The sequence below is a fragment of the Delphinus delphis genome, chromosome 8 (genome assembly GCF_949987515.2).
Source record: "Delphinus delphis chromosome 8, mDelDel1.2, whole genome shotgun sequence".
Taxonomy (NCBI): domain Eukaryota; kingdom Metazoa; phylum Chordata; class Mammalia; order Artiodactyla; family Delphinidae; genus Delphinus; species Delphinus delphis.
This window is the reverse complement of record NC_082690.1, coordinates 10784796-10803114: the sequence shown is the minus strand read 5'-3', so window position 1 is coordinate 10803114 and position 18319 is coordinate 10784796. Positions and strand designations below refer to the sequence as shown.

Genomic DNA, 18319 nt, shown 5'->3' with positions numbered 1-18319 from the left:
TTCAAGAGGCGGCGGCATGGGCGTGGCCTGGCTACACAGTGGACCAACCTCTCGGTACTCTGCTGTTTGTGTGACTGGGGAGTCTGCCCTTGTCCTGTCTCCTGGGACCTGAGCATCTGGGAGCAGGCCAGGTGAGAGGCCAGAGGCCAAGGGTTCCATCATGTCTCCAAGACATGCTGGGGAGCAATAAGCCTCCTCCTCCCCCTACCATTTTTGGGGAGAGTGGAACTTCATCCTCTTACAGCTGGAGGAAGCCCAACAACTTTCCGGGGGATAATGATTGTTTGAAAGGCTTGTTTTGGACAAAGCCAGGGAGAAGCCATAGGTATGAGGGGTCAAAAGACAGATCTTCACTTGATTTAGCCTTCTGGGCCTGAAGAATGAGTGAGAAGCCCCTTCTCTATGGAACAGAGATGGAAAGAATGCCGGGCACGCCGCTGAGGGAGGCTTTGGGAGGAGGTCAAGCGTGGGAGGCTTGAATCCTTTGCTCTTGCTAGAACCCCGGTAGCGGGGCAACGGAATGTATTGTACTTGAGCTCCTCCTTCACCAACTGGTAGGTACCGAGGTACCATATGCCTGAGAAGGGTGCTCCAAGGTACTGCCTTCACAATGATTCGCTGGATGCTGAGAACAGCCCTCTGTACACCCAGTAAAGGGCATTGGACTTCCCCTTAGTTTAGGACAGTTGTACGTTTGAGGCAAGTGGCCTCTCTAATCTGGGCTTGCCAAAAAAGTTCCCCAGGAATCAGGAGTTTGTTCGGAGGGAAGGGGAATGGGTGGGAAGCGTGAGGGCGCCCTAGGAAGGGCATAGGATAGTCAAGGGGGTTAGGTTACTGATGTTAGTTTCCATAAGCCCCTCCGGGGATTGGGCCGTAAATTTAATAATCTATATGGTCCTAAGAGGGCACAACCCACACCCACTGAGAACACAACTAAAGAGCCGGGAGCAAACGTAACCCGGTTTCACCACCTGATCCACCCTCCGCCTTCCCGCCGCGTCCCCCATCTGCGCATGCTCACAATCGTCCACGTGCCGGAACCCTAGCGCTGAGTGAGGACCTCCATCTCCCCTCGCCCCTCGCCCCTCGCCCCTGGCGGGCTGCTGCCCCGCTGCCCTGCCCTCCCCCGGGCCGCGGGCAGCAGTGCGCGGGCGCCTCCCGGGGGGTCCCGAGGAGGCTCAGGCGCTGATCTCCACCGGGCCGGCCTCGTCTTGCTCGCGGATCAGGTGCACGCCGCCCACAGTCCGCAGTGTGCGCGAGGCGCTGCGCGAGCGGCCGGGCGAGCTCGGGGCCCGGGGCGGCGACGTGTGCGTCCGGCCCGTGGCGGGGGAGCGCGCTGGAGAGCGCGGATAGCGGCGGGCAGAGCGGCTGGGCAGCCCCGGCGAGCGGCCCGGCACGGCAGGCGACACGGAGTAGCCGGGCGAGCCGGGCTCAGTCGCGCTCCGAGGCTCCGGGGCGGGGTTCTCCTCGGGCTCCGGGGAGTCCTGCAAGGACACGTGCCGCGAGGGGTCAGCGGACAGCCGGCCAGGGCTGGGAGCGCGCCTGCTGTTCCAGGGCGCTGGGAATACCGAGGTGGAGGGGACATAGTTCCCTCCACACTCCGACTGCCTGGAGGGCTGCAGGCGTAGGTCTGTTTTTGCTTGCAACACAGGACACTTGATGTGGTGCCTGGCACATAATAGGTGCTCATTAAATGTTGAAATGCATTAGTTTGAGTGCTTTGTCCACTTACTCTGCACCTTCCACCTGCCTTGGACAGCATGGGACAGAGTTGGTTTATGGAATAGTAGGGAAATCACCAGAGACAGTGTCCAAAGACCTGGGTTTGAAGCCTAGATTTGCCACTGATTTACTTGTTTGATCCTGGGCAAGTCATTTCACCCCTGTCAGCCGTATTTTTCTCATCTCTAAAGTGGGGATGACACAAATATTTCTTAGGGTTATTCTGAGTCCTAGAAAGGTATATCTATATGGTATGGCTACGTAATACCAGAACATGGTAAGGGCTGGTGGAGTGTTAGTGGGGCGCCCAGCCCGAAGCTGCTCACCTTGTCCTTCAGGATGTAGAGTGCCATGGGGTTCTTCCGCTCCTGCTCTCCACTCCGTGGGAGGGTGTCTGCTGCACGGAGCAAAGAATGGGGTGGCTGGCCCAGGTACAGAACCCTTTCCACCAGCCAGCACCTACACTCTTTGCTTCCCGATGGCCACGTAAGGCCATCGGGAAGCCAGCCTCCACCAAATGGTCTGGAATACCTGAGGTCCTACCTTGGCCGCTCCTCTCCCTGCTCTGCAGTCTTCGTGCAGTTGGTGCAGGAAGGGGCCCTGCAGAGCTGGCTTCCTTGTCGCCCATTTCGGCCTTTTCCCAGCAGCTTACTGATCTGAGTGAAGATGGGACGGGTGAGTGCGTGGCTGGGAGCTCACCTTCTGCTTTCAGGCGGTCATCATTCTGATCCATATATTCCAGGGAGTTTTGCTTCTCCAGCTTCCTCTTCTTCCTGCAAATCAACCCAGCACCCTGTGAACAGAGCTGTCGAGTGTGAGCAGGAGAAGTTCTGGGGGCGAGGACACTGGGGGGATCTGATGGCCACAAACGAGGCCTTGTAACAAGAAGACGGGCTGAGTGCGGTGGGAGGGGGAGTAGTCCAGAGCTTTGGGATGCATCCCATCTAGGTTTGCCTCCTGAGTCCGTCCCTAGCATTGTGACTGTGGGCTAGTCATCTAACTAATCCGAGTCTCGGGTCGTTGTCTGTAAGCTGCAGATAATCACATTTAAAGGTAACACCCTAACCACAAACACAGTGCCTGGCTCACAAAAGGTGCCGTGTAAGTGAAACCAGTATTCATCGTGCTGGGGTTGTCAGGGTTGTGAGCACAGAATGCAGTGGTAAGATGGATCTCCCGGGAAGAGGTGCAGGGCCCTGGGAGGAAAGGCGTTTAAAGAGACGAAGGAAAAACAGAGCTTGGGGCTGGGATGGGTTGAAGGATTCAGGTGCTCAGGGAGAGGAACTTGGAGAGTTACCCAGACTTTCTGGACGGTTTCCAGCAGGCACAGACTGTCACCAAGGTCACAAGGAGGAAGATGCCTCCTGTGGACAAGATTATGTAGAGGGAGCTTCTTCCTAGGGAGAGAGAGGCAGAGAGTGGGGAGAGACTTCAGAGGGGGCAGGAGGTGTGGTGAGGAGAGCTTCCTGCGGCCGAAGAAATAGAAAAGGAACCCCAGGCAGCATGGCTGGCCAGTGGTGGACCTTGCCCAGAGCTCACTTCCTACCTGTGGCTGTCCTCCAGGGAGAGCTGGCCCATCTCTGCCTCTCTCCCCCTCCAGTGGCACTCTGTCTGGGAAGTCCTTAGCCTCTCATGGGCACCTGCCTCTCAGGGCTTTGAGTCCCAAGGGAGGGCAGCGGGAGACTCACTGTATACGGTGATCTTGACGGGCAGGCTGCGGCCCTGGCTGATGGGGTTCTCCACCACACAGCTGTACAGGTCGTCGTCCTCCATGAGCACGCGGGTGATGGTGAGCACCTTTTGGTCGGGGGACAGGAGCATCCGCGAGTCGTTGAGGAGGGGCTTGCCGTCCTTCAGCCATGTGTAGCTGGGCTTGGTGCCGTTCTCGTGCGAGCAGTTCAGGGTAAAGGCCTCGCTGAGCTCCAGCACCGTGGTCGAAGCCACTAACACCTGGGGCCTCGAAATGGGCACTGAGCCCGGGGGTGGGGGGAGCCTGTGAGCCACAGGCCAAAAGCATCTCCCTTCCCCTTCTTAACTGCCTACCTTCCAACTCAGTCTGCAGTATTGAGAGATTGTCACTCCAGCTCTTTACCACCATCCATCCACCCATCCATCCATCCATCCATCCACTCACTCATCTATTTACCCACTATTTATTGAGCACATACTGAGCACAGGGAGTACAATGCCAAACAAGACAGCTATGGTCCCTGCCCTCGTGGGCCTTCCCTTCCCTTCTTCCCACATACCTTTCCAAGATGTCTTAAACTGACCCAGCCTGGAAGATATTTTAGTTGGGCTAAGCTTAGGTCGAAATAGGTTCAAATATTGGCTCTACCACTTACTAGCTGCCTGAACTTATGCCCCAGTTTCCTCATCTGCAAAATGGGGTCCATGATATTAACTACCCCTAGATTATTATGAGCATTACATGAGTCAATATAGGCAAAGCACTTACAATCGTTTCTGGCACGTAGTAAGCGCTGTATACGTGTTAGCTATGGCCTATCTGCCAGCCTCTAACATTCCAGTTGGCTCACTCCCAAGCGGCTTTTGTGTAGCTTTTCCTGGGGTCTAGCTAATATACTGGGTGGACGTGGCCCCAGTTCCAGTCACCAGTCCCGCCTCCTTCCCTGCCAGAGACTTTACCATCTACAGTGAGGTTGATGGTCTTCTCTCCAGTGAAGGTGTCATCGGTGATAGAGATCTCAACCTCATAGGTGCCCTCGTCGGCCAGCTGCAGGTCGCTGAGAAGCAGGGAGCCGTTTTCAAAGAGGCGGATGCGGTCTCGGTAGTCGGGCCGCAGGGTACCGATGACCTCTGTGCCGATGGACTGAACCACGGTCACTGGCTTGTCCCGCTTCAGCTGCCACTTGACAACGGGTTTGTCACTGCTGGTGCTGCTGTACTGCACAGAAAGCAGGGCCGCCTTCCCCACTGTGCCATGGATCAGGCGCACCGGGCTGGTGATGTTCACCGCCTCCAGGGGCTCTGTGGACAGAGACCCACGAGGTGAGGGCAGCGTCAGGCCCTGGCTCCTAACGTCACTCCCATCTTCGAGTCCTCTGGTCTCTCCATGCCTCACCCTTCTGAACCCTTCACTCCCTGTCAGTCCTTCCTTCTTACCCTTCCACTGTAGCTCTGGCCCCTCTGCTCCCCTGTCATCCCTCACACCCATCCCTTTGCCCTCAATCCTTCTTCAATCTGGACCTCTGCCTCTGGAGGTTTTCCCTATTGCCTTCCTCTTGAGGAAGATTCCAGGTAACCCATACCTTATGTGGCCCATTTATGGAAATATGTATTGAGACTCCCCATGTGCCACGCACTGTTCTATGTCCCCAGGATATATCAGTGAGCAAAACTGACAAACATCCCTACCCCCTGAAGCTTATAGGTCATTAGACCCTAGAGTGAATTTGTCAGATTTTCTCCTTAATTGGGCATTGGGAAAGTGAGGGATGGAGAAAGCATGGAAATGTAGATTCCCAAAGAAAGGAGGGTGTCATGAGACAGTGCCAGTAGAGGGCAAGTTTAGGGGCCTGAGGACAACTGGACAACTCTCCGGTCATACCAAGAGCCTCCCCTATCCTTGTCCCAGCTGCACGTAGCATCATACTAGGTCTGCCCAGGGCAGAACAGTCGTGGAGATTCACCCAAACTCCAGCCCAATTTGCATCCCCTATGGAAGAGGGATTTGGGACAGGTCAAGCAAAGAGCTTGGAGTCAGAAGACCTTGTAAGATTGGGCTCCACTGCTTACTGGCTGTGAGAATTTGGGCAAGTCATCCTTCTAGGCCTCACTCTTCTCTTTTAGAAAATAAGGATGATAACGATAACAAGAGCAAGTGTCTTCTCCAGTTCACAGTGCAAAAGCATGATATGTATGTCAGTTACTGTGGTGTAGGGGAGAGAACACAGGATTGAGCATGAGAGATCGGGGCCCTATTGTTGACTTAGGACCTGGGAGAAGTTGCTTGTCTGTTCAGGGCTCAGATTTCCCACAGGTCAAATGAGTGGTAACGAGATGGTCTCATGGTTTGTTCCAGCCCTGTAGTTAGTTCTGGGATTTTACCATCTTGTCCGATGGCAGCCCCATCCAGAGACACATCTCACATTTCAGAGATCTCTTAGGAACTTTGGGGCCTGAACACTTGCTGCTCGTTGGCCTTGTACCTGGCCTTGCAGAGCAATACAGCCACCTGAGGGAGGGGTCTTCTGGAGAGGATGTCAGCTAGGAACAGGACTGAGTTTAGCTGAATAGACACGTACGTGTCAGGTTCTCCGTTCCTCTGCACCCCCAGGTGCTTCCTTTGACTGTCATTGCCTCTGAAGTTCCCTCCTTCCTTCTCACCCCTGTTTCCCACTCTGCTACTGCTGCAGTGTAGATTAGGGGAAGGTGAGCTGTACCTTTCCAATCCCTATTCCTCTCCTTGTACCTCGAGGACCCAGACCAAACCAGGAGGCAATGGAACTAAAAGGTTAGCTGTGGAGAGCGAAGCAAATTTTTTTTTTTTCTTGCGGTACGCGGGCCTCTCACCACTGTGGTCTCTCCCGTTGCAGAGCACAGGCTCCGGACGCGCAGGCTCAGCAGCCATGGCTCACGGGCCCAGCCGCTCCGCGGCATGTGGGATCTTCCTGGACCGGGGCACAAACCCGTGTCCCCTGCATCGGCAGGCGGACTCTCAACCACTGCGCCACCAGGGAAGCCCGAAGCAAATTTAATTTAAAAACATATCCAGTCCATTTAGGGAGCAAATGCATTGTTAAGTAATGAGCTTATCATCTATGGAAGTGGTCAAGGAAATGCCAATCGACTCTTCTTTCACCTCCCTGTGCTTCCATTTCCTCCTCTGAATAGTGAGGTGGTGGGACCAGATGATCTCTAGGGGCCTTCTCCACCCTGACATTCTATGATCCATCACCTGTCAAGGATGTTACAATCATAAAACCTTAAGCATGGAAGAGACTACCTTAATGATGAAAGCCACCATATGTATGACTATTATATACTTGTTACTGAGAGGAGTCTCAACTGGCAGGAGTTAGAATGGACAAAATCAACTATTTTCAAAAATTTTTAATTAAAGGTATTTTTGTTCCCACAAAACTTTATAGAAATTGAAAAGAAATGAAATTTAGTTCTAGTTCACCTGATTTGGTCAAAGAGGTGGTGAGGACCAGAGCCCTGTCCTCCCCAGTACCTCGGGGTGCTGCTAGGAATCCTTATGGCTCTGTGTATCAGGCTGAAATCGTTTGGCTACATGATCCTTAAGATTTCTCCAGCTCTTAGTTTCTGTGATAATTTAGATGGGATTTCCTGCCTCGCATCTGCTAGCCCGGAGATGGAAACAACCTAAGTGTCCATCATTGGATGAATGGATAAAGAAGATGTGGCACATATATACAATGGAATATTACTCAGCCATAAAAAGAAACGAAATTGAGCTATTTGTAGTGAGGTGGATGGAACTAGAGTCTGTCATACAGAGTGAAATAAGTCAGAAAGAGAGAGACAAATACCGTATGCTAACACATATATATGGAATTTAAGAAAAAAAAATGTCATGAAGAACCTAGGGGTAAGACAGGAATAAAGACACAGACCTACTAGAGAATGGACTTGAGGATATGGGGAGGGGGAAGGGTAAGCTGTGACAAAGCGAGAGAGAGGCATGGACATATATACACTACCAAACGTAAGGTAGATAGCTAGTGGGAAGCAGCCGCATAACACAGGGAGATCAGCTCGGTGCTTTGTGACTGCCTGGAGGGGTGGGATAGGGAGGGTGGGAGGGAAGGAGACGCAAGAAGGAAGAGGTATGGGAACATATGTATATATATAACTGATTCATTTTGTTGTAAAGCAGAAACTAACACACCATTGTAAAGCAATTACACTTCAATAAAGATGTTAAAAAAAAAAAAAAAAAAAGACAGCACCTACAATGTGAAGGTGATCTTAGGACTAAAAGGGTAGAAACCAGGCAAGGGACTTCTTCCTATTGGGTCGGTAGAGGATGGGCTGACTCTAGGATCCCAGAGAATAACATCTTGCAAATCAGATTATCTAGATTTATGGCATGCTGTGTTTATGTCTGTGAATAGTATCCTAGCCTCTAGAAAAGCCTTGTTTGAATGTTCCAGGAATAGGACCGTGATGAATTTAGGAAAGACTCTTTAGGCCATATTAGGTTCAGAGCACTAAGTGTTACTTTCCTGAGGCTAGGTTGGTGATGCTGTCATGAGGGAGTATGGCAAGGGATTAAGGTAAATCTCTGGGAGCCAGGGCCACATGGTCCAGCCCCCCTTTTAGTGCCAATCTTAAAAATACATTTCCCAGCCTCCCTTGCAATTAATTATGATACTACTGAGTTCTAGCCAATAATACTAGTAAAAGTTGTAGACACCATTTACAGGCTGATTTAGAAAAACCTCCCTCCTTTTCTTTTTTCATCCTCTACCTAAAAGAAATGAAGATAAATCTCAGACTGACCATGGGAAACACATGTCAAAGCTGATAGCACTCCATCAGCTTGGTGCCTGAAAAACCTCACGGAACAGTCTTTCCTCACCCCAGGCCTAGCTCGAACCTGTGTACCCCTGCATTGGCAGACGGATTCTTAACCACTGTGCCACCAGGTAAGTCCCTAATGGTAACCTTTTAACTGGCATATCCAATGGGCTCTTTCAGGTCCTTATTATACTGGGCTCCTTGATACCTTTGATGATGATTGTCCGGGAAACTCCCAACTCCCTTCACTTTCTGGATACCACAGTCTCCCAGGTCTCCCTCTGTGTCTCTGATTGTTCCTTCTGGGTCTCCTCAGTGGGCTTTATTCTCTGCCTTCCTCTGCAAATCTTGGGGTTCCTCAATGTTCCATATTTAGCTCATTTTCTCCTCCAAGGTAATATTTATTCATTATCCTTGTTTTAAATCTTACCTCTTGGCTGACAGTTTCCAAATACTTCTCTCCAACCCTCCAGCTTTAGGTTATTCAACATTTTCCCACAAAAGTCCCATAGGCGTTTCAACCTCAACGTGAGCGCAACACTAGCTATCATATCTCCCAACCTTGCCCCATTTTTAAAATTTATGGTTTCACACAGAAACCCTACCTCCTTCTCTAGATCGTTTCACTTCCTATAAATCACTAGGTCCTGACTTTCCCTCCAAAATATTATCTGAACATCCCTCACTCCCTCTCTCTTTATTCTAATTCCAGCCCAGGTCATTTCTCTCCTGAACTATTGCAATAGCCTCGCTATGGTTTGACTTGTGTCCCCTAAAATTCATATCTTGAAGTCCTAACCCCAAGTATCTCAGAATGTGACCTTATTTTGCCGTGTGGTCATTGCCAAGGTAATAAGCTGAGGTCATGCTGGAGTGGGGTGGGCCTCTAATCGAAGATGACTGGTGTCCTTTTAAAAAGGTGTCCTTTTAAAAAGGAGAAATTTGGTTATACACACAAGCACAGGGAGAATGCCATGTGAAGATTAAAGTTAATCTGTCACAGCCAAGGAACTCCCAGAAGCCAGCAGAGAGCGCTGGAACAGAACCTTCCCGAGGGCCTTCAGAGGGAGCGCAGCCTTGCCAGCACCTTGATCTGGAACTTTTAGCCTCCAGAGCTGTGAGACAATACATTTCTGCTGTTGAAGCCACCCAGTCTATGGTTCCAGCAAATGGATACAGGCTTCCTTTCCTATCTTGCTTGCCTGTAGTTTCACCTCCAATGCCTCACTGGAGAGTGAGGGATCGGAGCTATACTCTGGCCCTGCTGGTTCCCAGATTAAAAACCATTCAATGTCCTCCCCCGCTCCCATTGTTTGCAAATTATATTACAGTTTCCTTAGCAGGGTTTACCAGACTCACCTAACTCCACCCACACTTTCTTCTCCAGCAGCGGTGACTGACTGGGCTGCTCCTAACATGTGATACCATTTCAAGCTGTTGACCTTGGCGCATTTTCCCAACTATAATGCTCACTCCCACACCTATCTGTTTTTCTCATCTTTTAAAATTCAGTGCAGACATTCCCAGGAAACCTCCCCTGATATTCCCCCACTCCCATTCTGTACCACCAGCGCCAGCTTCCTGATGGGGTAGGTGACCTCTCTCTGATTCTTGGAACCCTCTGCCTCTCTGACTCATAGTAGTTTCTGCATTTTATTAAAATGATCTCTGCATCTTATTTGCCCCACTAAATTGTGAATTCCTAGGCTCTCTGGAATAGTGTGTGTGTGTGTGTGTGTGTGTGTGTGTGTGCGTGTGCGCACATAAGCACATGTATTTCAAATAAGATCATTTCTCCAAGAAGTTGGTAGGGGGAGGTAGGTGTCTATGGCGTGTGTGTTACGCATAGGTTGGTGTTACTCTCCCAAACCAGGAGGCTTATTATCTCCAAAGCTTCTTTCATCTCCCTTGTTATTTTACACTCAGAGAAGCCAGGGTGGCGGCTGGGGAGACACAAAACCAAGATTTCCCCACCCCTCCAAGGCCCACCATAGTCCCTCGGAAAGAATGCCGGACTGGCCCACGCCAACAAGACATCCCATCAGAAACAGCTCATTGCCCTCCATCTAATGTACTGAATGCCGTGGGAGCTGCAAAGTCATGCAGGCTTTGGGGGATGGGGGGCAGGGGCTGGGCAGGAGGCACACAGAATGAAGAAATACATTCAACACGAATGCCTGAATTCACTGAGATGCTTCCCACGGTGGCTAAGCATTCTCCCCTCCTCCCACCCCAAAGGCATTCTGGCCCTCAGCTCTCCCCTCCCTCTCCTTCGAAAGCCCCGGGTCCCTTCTCCAGACCCTGTCTTACCCTCTGGTCTCCTACCTGTCTGGATCAGAAGCAGGTAGAGAAAAGGAGTGAGGCGCAGGGCATTGAAGGCTCTGGACAGGGCTTCCCTTTCTCTCTTCATTTTGGGTGGCGTTCTCCAGCTCTGGTGCACACAATTAGCATGATTTCTCCACTCTGGGCACGTCCCTTTGTACCACTCGGAGTTTCTCTGCCCGAACACAACCCTGCCAAGTTCTCTCTGAATACACAGAGCTCTGTGTGTTGCTGGACTTGTTCTTTCCTCTCTTTCAGACCTGGCATTTTCTAGTTTCAAAGCCCTACATCCCGGGTTCGGAGGAGAGTATCTGCTTGGGAGATAATCTCCAGCACAGGGTTCAGTCTGATGGGTCCCAGCAGCCTAGCAGTTCTTTGCCGGCCTGTGCTGAGCCCCACTGGCAGGGGGAGATGAGGATTTGGGCTCAATGAATGGACTGGGCCGGGACACACACTAAATTGGACCTTGTGTGTCCCAACCTGTCCTGTCTCCACCTCACGCTCCCTGTTCCTGCGAAGGAGGGTGTGCGCCAGGGACACGCCTCAATAAGCTCTGAAAATGGAGGGAGAGGAGCTTTTCAAAAGCTGGGGGATGAGAGATTCCAGAAACTGCTGAAGAAATGGAAAACTCCTGTTCCACCCCAAAGAAAGAAGATTGGAATATGGCTTGAATTCTATTATTTTCATACCTGTCCTGGTGCTGCTTGGGCTTCTCTCTCTATCATAGAATCACGTAGATGCTGGGGACCTTTCTCCAGAAGCTACTCTGCTCATTCCCCAGCCTCCAGCCCATTTCCTAGAACATGTCAGAACAAAGACGAAGGTAATAGCCCAAGAGCCTGGGGTTCTGTCACCAGCTACAGCCCAGCCGTTTCCTCAAGTCTTGAGGCGTGATGAAGAGAGACACCCCAGCTCTACCCTGACCCTTCATTACCACGTCCACATCCTCTCCTGAGGGGCGTCAGTGGAATGTATGCTTGCTAACTGTGTGATCTGGGGATGGGTGTGCAACGTTGTTAATTCTCCAATTTTACATCTGTAAAAGGGGGAGAAACAGTAGCTTTCTTGTAGAAATTGTTGAGAGGATTGATGAAGATTTAGTATGGTAGGGTGCCTAGAAAATTCTTTGTTGGAGAGGTGAGATATATATATATATATATATATATATATATATATATATATTTTTTTTTTTTGCGATATGCGGGCCTCTCACTGTTGTGGCCTCTCCCGTTGCGGAGCACAGGCTCCGGACGCGCAGGCTCAGCGGCCATGGCTCACAGGCCCAGCCGCTCCGCGGCATGTGGGATCCTCCCGGACCGGGGCATGAACCCGTGTCCCCTGCATCAGCAGGTGGACTCTCAACCACTGCGCCACCAGGGAAGCCCCAGAGGTGATATTTTAAACTTTAAGAAAAAACTGCCTCTTCTTCTTTTCCATTACTTTAGGGATCTTTATATCTTGGTGAGACCAAAGTTTACAAGTTCCCCTCTTGATTGTCTCTAACGCTGACCTTAGTTTTGTAAGTTCAGTAGCTATCTCTCAAAGTATTCTTTTTACATACTGGAGACAGCTTGTGTAAGCCAGGTTTCTAGAACTGAAGATTGAGTGCATGGTCCATCTGAGCCAAAGGATGGGGAGGAGAGGTGGGAAGCATTGCTTTTGAACTTCACAGAGGAACTCCAAAAATATTCTGAAATACACAAGTCAGATTTTTTTCCTTTTGCATCTTTATGGTTGTGACTTTTTCCTACCCAGCTCAAGGCGCTTGTCTGCCTCTGGTAGAGTTAATGGTGTTTCAGCATGAATACAATGAAAAAGAGAAAGGCAATATTCAGCTTCTGACATCGAAAATAGTATTTTAGAGTCAGTAGCAAGACGAAAGGCTTGAAAGCCAGTGTTTGTACGGTACAGAAGGATATTTTAATTTCTTTTATCTGCTCCTTTGATGTATCACAGAGCAGGCTGTGGACCAGGTCATAGCGTTCTTCTATAGTTGTATACAAATGGCCTCTTTTGCCTGTGATGGTTAGGTCCAGAGGCTTATTGTCTGAGGTAAAAGGATATGATGTTCAGGAAATAGAAAGCCTGAACTCTGCCTTTTTCATCCTGAAGGACTGTGGAAAGCGAGCTGTGATAGAGGGAGACCTGGGCAGGATCTAAGTTCTCCACACCCCCTCCAGGGATGAACCTTAGGCTCTTTACACCCACGCAGAATACGAAGGTGCCCCAAAGTGGCCACATGTTCCCTTGAGGGGACCCAGAGGTACTGGAGGGTAAAGCACCAATAGAGGGCAGAACAGGGAGCAAAGGGGCCGCACTGTGCAGGTGACAGCTGGGCCACCAACCGCCCCTCAGACCAGAGAGCAACCTAGACTTGTGCAGAGACCAGTGGGAGTCCTGAGAAGGCCACACAGGTCCCCGGACACCATCTCCCGCCTTGCCACAAGGACCCCTAAGCCACCCTAACCCTTCTCAGAGAAGAGCTGGGTTTGGGGAAGAAACTGGAAAGGCTGATCCAATCAGAGACTGAGCTACCTCAAGAGAATGTTCAGGTGGTTGGGTTAGACTGAGTTTACCAGGATGGACTGACTTTTGGTTTTCCTCTGCTGCCCTGGGCGGGGGAGTGGGGTGGGGGTGGGAGGCTCACATGGGAGACCCCGGCAGCTGCAAAGGCGCAAAGGCACCACTGTGCCTTTGCACAACTGAGTGTACGAGGAGCAATTCTGCAATCCTGCTTCAGGTGTTTTAAGATGAGTAGCCCTACAGAAGCGTATATCATCTGCTTCTGTGCTTTTCTCATCTCAAGAACAGAGAGTTCTTGGATTGAAGTACTGTGTCTTATTGGCCTCTGTAGCCCTACTGTGTAACACAGGGCGGGGCACATAGTAGGCGCTCAGCAGACAGTTGCTGACTATTGAATGGGCGAAAACTTGTGGTGGGTCGGGGGACCTCTCTAGCAGCTGGTGGAGTGGAGGGCGACTGTGAGGGGGACTGGGCGAGAGGAATGACAGCAGGGAGGGCACCAAACAGCAACTGCAGATGACAGAGCGATGTGTGAGCACACATGCGGCACCCCTTCTGGAATTCCCAGAAGTAACTGGGATTCACTTTGAGGCGGGCCACCGATCCAATAGGCAATGGGTGACAGAAACATAAGGTAACAGTCCAGCCAACTTAGTCTCACACACAACACGTACCGGTGATCTCACCTGTCTGAGCTGACCTTGTTTTATCCTTCCATGCATTCCTTGGGTTTTTCCCTGTGGGTGTGTCTGTTCCAGCTAATTGTTGATGATTCAGACTGGGGTTTTTGTTTTTTTGTCTTTCGTTCTTTTCTTTTGGTACGGATATCCTGATTATATATATATTACTTTTCTTTAGCTCTGAAGAGGGTTGTCCCCCTGGGGATCAGAAAACATGGTTACTGTGGCCATCTCCTCATTAGCCTGGGAGACTCTCCAGGGCAGGGGCTGTAATTCCTCATTCTTATGTGTCTCCTCCCAGGGAGGAGCTCTGAGCTCTGCATAACACGGCTATTAAACAATGTGGAGACACACTGCTTGACTGACGGCATCCAAGGCCTGTGCCCTTTCCTCCTCTGAGCACTTCAGCAGATGCATTTCCGCGGGCATCGTCCTCTCCTGAGCAGCTCGGCCGGTCCTCTTGGCCCTCCGGCTGCACACAGGTGCTTCAGGCCACTCTCATTTGGCACCCGCTCTGGGGCTCCGGGATTCCGACCCTCCCCTCCCCTGCATGCATGGCAGCCCTGGCCTGCTGTACTCAGGACGCTATGCTGAGCACCCAGGCAGTGGCCCTGCAGCTCAGAATGGAAACCTCCCCCAACACACACACACACACACACACACACACACACACACACACACACACACACACACGAATGACGTATAGATAAGTAGGTTTTAATAACCCTACCATTAGATTTAAGAATGTCCCTGCCCACTTGGCCTCTTCTCCTGTCTCCAGGCTGCATGAAGAATGCTCTGGCACCGATACTACTGGAGAGGTTTGGTCCTTGCTAATACCATAACATCAGTGGGGATTTTTATATTTAGCATCCTCCCCCTTCTTCCCTTCATTCACTTCCTGTTATCAACTGAGTCAAATCTGTCTCCTCCACTAAATTGTAATTAATCTTTGGTAGCAGAATGAAAAATAATCTAACAAATGGCACCCAAATTCCTCTTATAGAGTAAATTGTCTTTAGCAAGAAAAATATCTAGATACGCCACATGGAGTGGAAGGTAAGGTCTGAAGCAAAAGGCGTCAAGACACAAAAAGATAAACTCCTGTGCAATAGAAATAAACAGGAATTGGGGATGGAGAAAGAGCAGAGAGGAGAGACGTGAGGGGCCGGGGTGAGGAAACAACAAGGGGCAGGCAGCTGAAAACAACTGAAGAACAACTTGCATTGTTACACTATAAAACCCTTTCTCCTCTGTCTTCTTCAAAACTCTAAGAAAAGTTTACTGTACACAAATTGCAGTATGTGTGTGTGTGCTTCTAGCTGATAGAATATGGCAAAGGTGATAGGGTAGCCACTCCCTTGGTTAGATTATGTTATATAAGACTTAGCAGACCAGAGAGAGAGAGAGAGAGAGAGAGAGAGAGAGAGAGAGAGAGATGGTCCTGCTGACTCTGAAGAAGTCAACTGCCCTGTTGTGAAACAGCCTCGTGGCAAGGAAATGCTGGTGGCTCTAGGAGCCGAGAGCTACCCTCAGCTAAAAGCTGGCAAGAAAATAGGAAGCTCAGTACTACAGGCACAAGGAACTGAATTCTTCCAATGACTACATGAGCTTGGAAGAGGACCTTGAGCTTCAGAAAGGAATGCAAACCAGCTGACACCTTAACTGAAGTCTGATGACACCTTGAGCAGAAAATCCAGCTAAGCTGTACCCGACCCACAGAAACTGTAAAAAAAATAAATGTATGTTGTTTTAAGCTGCTAAATTTGTGGCAATTAGTTATGCAGCATAGAAAACTAATACGGGTGTGTGTGTCTGTGTGTGTGTGTGTTTACACACTGAGACAAAGGATGGAGTTCTAGGTCTGCATCAAGGTGGGCAGGAGTACAGCACATATAGAACAGTGAAATGATCTCTAAAGGGACTAATTCAGGTGAAGCAGGAGTTTGGAGTCAGAGATAGTGCTGAGAACTTAGGCCTTCAGAAATTTAGAGAAATACTGGTATCTTAGTCTGGGTTGCCCCAGAGGCAGACTCCAAGGCAAGAAGCTAAATAGTTTATTTGAAAGGTGATCCCAGCAAAACCAGGTAGGATATTGGGGGAATGAGAGATGGAAGGGAAGGAAGCCAATGAAGGTTGCACATCAAGCAATTTACTACCGTGGACAGCTAGAGCTTAATCCTGTGGGAAATAATGAAGAATAAGCCTCAAAATTATCCCAACCCAAGGGGCAAGGGAGCTGGGATATTTATCCACCGACTGCCATCAGATATGGGTTGAAGGCTGCCTCTCCGGGGTAAGAAGTTAATTCCCCTGACCTTGCAGGAAGGTATCCTGTCCAAACCTTCTCCCCTTCTCTAACTGCTCTCAAAGTGTGTGTGTGTGTGTGTGGTGTGTGTGTGTGTGTGTGTGGTGTGTGTGTGTGTGTGTGTGTGTGTGTGTGTGTGTGTGTGTGTGTGTGTGTGTGTGTGTGTGTGTGTGTGTGTGTGTACTGTCAGGCACTTTGTATCTATTTGTTCATTTAATTCTCCCAGTACCTCCTTTTCAGTAGATATTATCACCTCATTTTACAAACAAGAGAGACTAAAACTTCAAGAAGTTAGCAATTTGCTGAGGTCATATAGTTACTAAGTGGCAGAACCTGGATTAGAAACCCAGGTTAGTTGCTAACAAAGCTGAGGCTCCCGACCACCTCTCTGGGTCACCAGTTGGAAGTCCAAATCCTGGTCTAACCCTTTACCCCCAGCACCCACCCTCTGACTAAGCCCCAGGATGTAAGGTGGACCTCTCTGCCCACTCCTGGTGCCCTCTCTTGTTGCTGAAGTTATGTTCGATTCTTTGTTCCATAAACCTATATGTGAATGGTGCCAGAGCTGTCCCTACCATCAGTTCAATTTGCCAGAAAGGAGGGAGAGGGAGGACGGAGATTTGTGGAGCTGCTGTGCGTTGCCTGGGAACGAGGAATTTGTGTGAGGTTTTGAGTTGAGACAAGGCAGGGCCCTGCTGCTCCAGCAACCAGCGAACCAGGGACAGATTGGCCAGCTCTCTCTGGAACAAAACAAGCTTTCTGTGGGCCTGGAGAGTGAGGAATGGCCCTCCCCAAGGACATTTCTTCTTTCCTTTTTCTTTTTAAAGTTCCCCACCTCTGGCTCGCTTCTGAGAAACACCATATATGAACAGAGATGGGGGTCAAAAGGCTCCCTGTGCCCTCCCTGGGGCCTTCATCCTGAATGTTGGTTTTGCTGCCTGTGAGTTCAGTGAATGTGAGGGGACGCCTGGAAGAAAAGCGTTCTACAGATACGGTGTCTCAAAAAGGCGTGGGGTTTACTAGCAGAAACAATGTGATCCTGCAACAGCATGGGGTCCAGATTTCCATAAGCCAGGGAGGAGGTGCTCCCAGTTCCAAAGTGGAAAACTTGAAAACATCAACGTGTTTTATGCTGAGAGTCAATATTTGATTTCTGAATAGAATTCCCACCCCCTCAGAAACTGAGAGGAACTCAGGCTTGTGTCCACGGTCGATGAACGTGCCCTATTCAGCAACTCTCCAGAGGAACAAAGAGGAGACGTGAATTGGTATTAAAGCGTGGAGAGATCCAGCTTCGTTGACCTATTTGAGATGTGGCGAGGACATTCTAGAAAACATCTCTGGATTTCTGTTCATGTAAAGCTTCAGTGCTCAAAGAAAAACAGGTTGAAAAATCATGGGGAAGCCACAAATTACCCCCAACTCATGAATGGCTTCATTTTTTCTTTTCTCCTAGATCCTCAGATGGTGTCCTCCCACCAACCTTGTCAGGAACGGGTTTGGTCCCATCCTCCCTCTCCCGCCCTCCTCCCAAAGAGGGAGGCACAGAAATGGAAATCAGCTGGCCAGCATCTAATAACTGCCTACTGTGTGAAGAGCACTGTGTTCCAGACTTTAGTAAGAGGAGTGGGATGTGGGGAAGGGTGTCACATTCAAAAGTAACAGAAAACACAATCCTTGCCTAGGTGCTTAACTCTAGTTGCGAGAGATGCATCTATATCTATAATACTGTTGATAATATATTTGCATTGCCCCTTACAAATTGTCTTTATTTTTACTATTTTATTTATTTGGCTGTGCCGGGTCTTAGTTGTGGCGTGCAGGATCTTCAGTTGCAGCACGCAGGATCTAGTTCCCTGACCAGGGGTTGAAGCCAGGCGCCCTGCATTGGGAGCACGGAGTCTTAACCACTGGACCACCAGGGAAGTCCCCCAATAAAGGGATTTATTATCTTATATAACCAGAGTCCTAAATAAGGGCATCTCTGTAACTTGTAAAAGTAAGTGGCTCAGCAATGTTATCAAGGATCCAGGTCCTTTCTGTCTTGCTATCTACCAGTCCCAGCTTCTTTTTTCATCGTACTTATCACCATTTGAGACAATATGACGTAGGGGTTAACACAGACTCTGAAGCCAAACTCCCTGAATTTGAAATCTGGCTACCACGTTACTAGGTGTTGAGTTAAACTACTCAATCTCTCAGTTTCCGTATCTGTAAAATGGGGATGATTATTATAGTATTACCTACCTCAGAG

At 49.8% G+C, this 18319-nt stretch overlaps 1 protein-coding gene and 1 long non-coding RNA gene across 6 annotated transcripts; one reads left to right on the top strand and one right to left on the bottom strand.

Moving 5' to 3' along the window:
* Window positions 1-146: 146 nt before the first annotated feature.
* Window positions 147-11136, bottom strand: HEPACAM (hepatic and glial cell adhesion molecule). Of its 5 annotated transcripts, none has more exons than XM_060017111.1 (7): window positions 10543-11136; window positions 4372-4713; window positions 3411-3692; window positions 3020-3119; window positions 2254-2495; window positions 2049-2119; window positions 147-1484 (listed from the first exon to the last, which is right to left on the bottom strand). In XM_060017111.1, the coding sequence occupies exons 1-7, from the start codon at window positions 10640-10642 to the stop codon at window positions 1179-1181; spliced, it is 1443 nt and encodes a 480-aa protein (XP_059873094.1). In that variant the 5' UTR covers window positions 10643-11136; the 3' UTR covers window positions 147-1178. The 5 variants fall into 5 exon arrangements, with proteins under 5 accessions (XP_059873094.1, XP_059873095.1, XP_059873097.1 ...); XM_060017112.1 differs by having other exon boundaries at window positions 2266-2495; XM_060017114.1 differs by having other exon boundaries at window positions 2049-2116; window positions 2266-2495.
* On the top strand, window positions 8033-18067 carry LOC132428914 (uncharacterized). Its single transcript, XR_009520256.1, has 3 exons — window positions 8033-8360; window positions 17522-17682; window positions 17876-18067. It is a non-coding gene; the product is annotated as an uncharacterized lncRNA (long non-coding RNA).
* The last annotated feature ends 252 nt before the right edge of the window (window positions 18068-18319 follow it).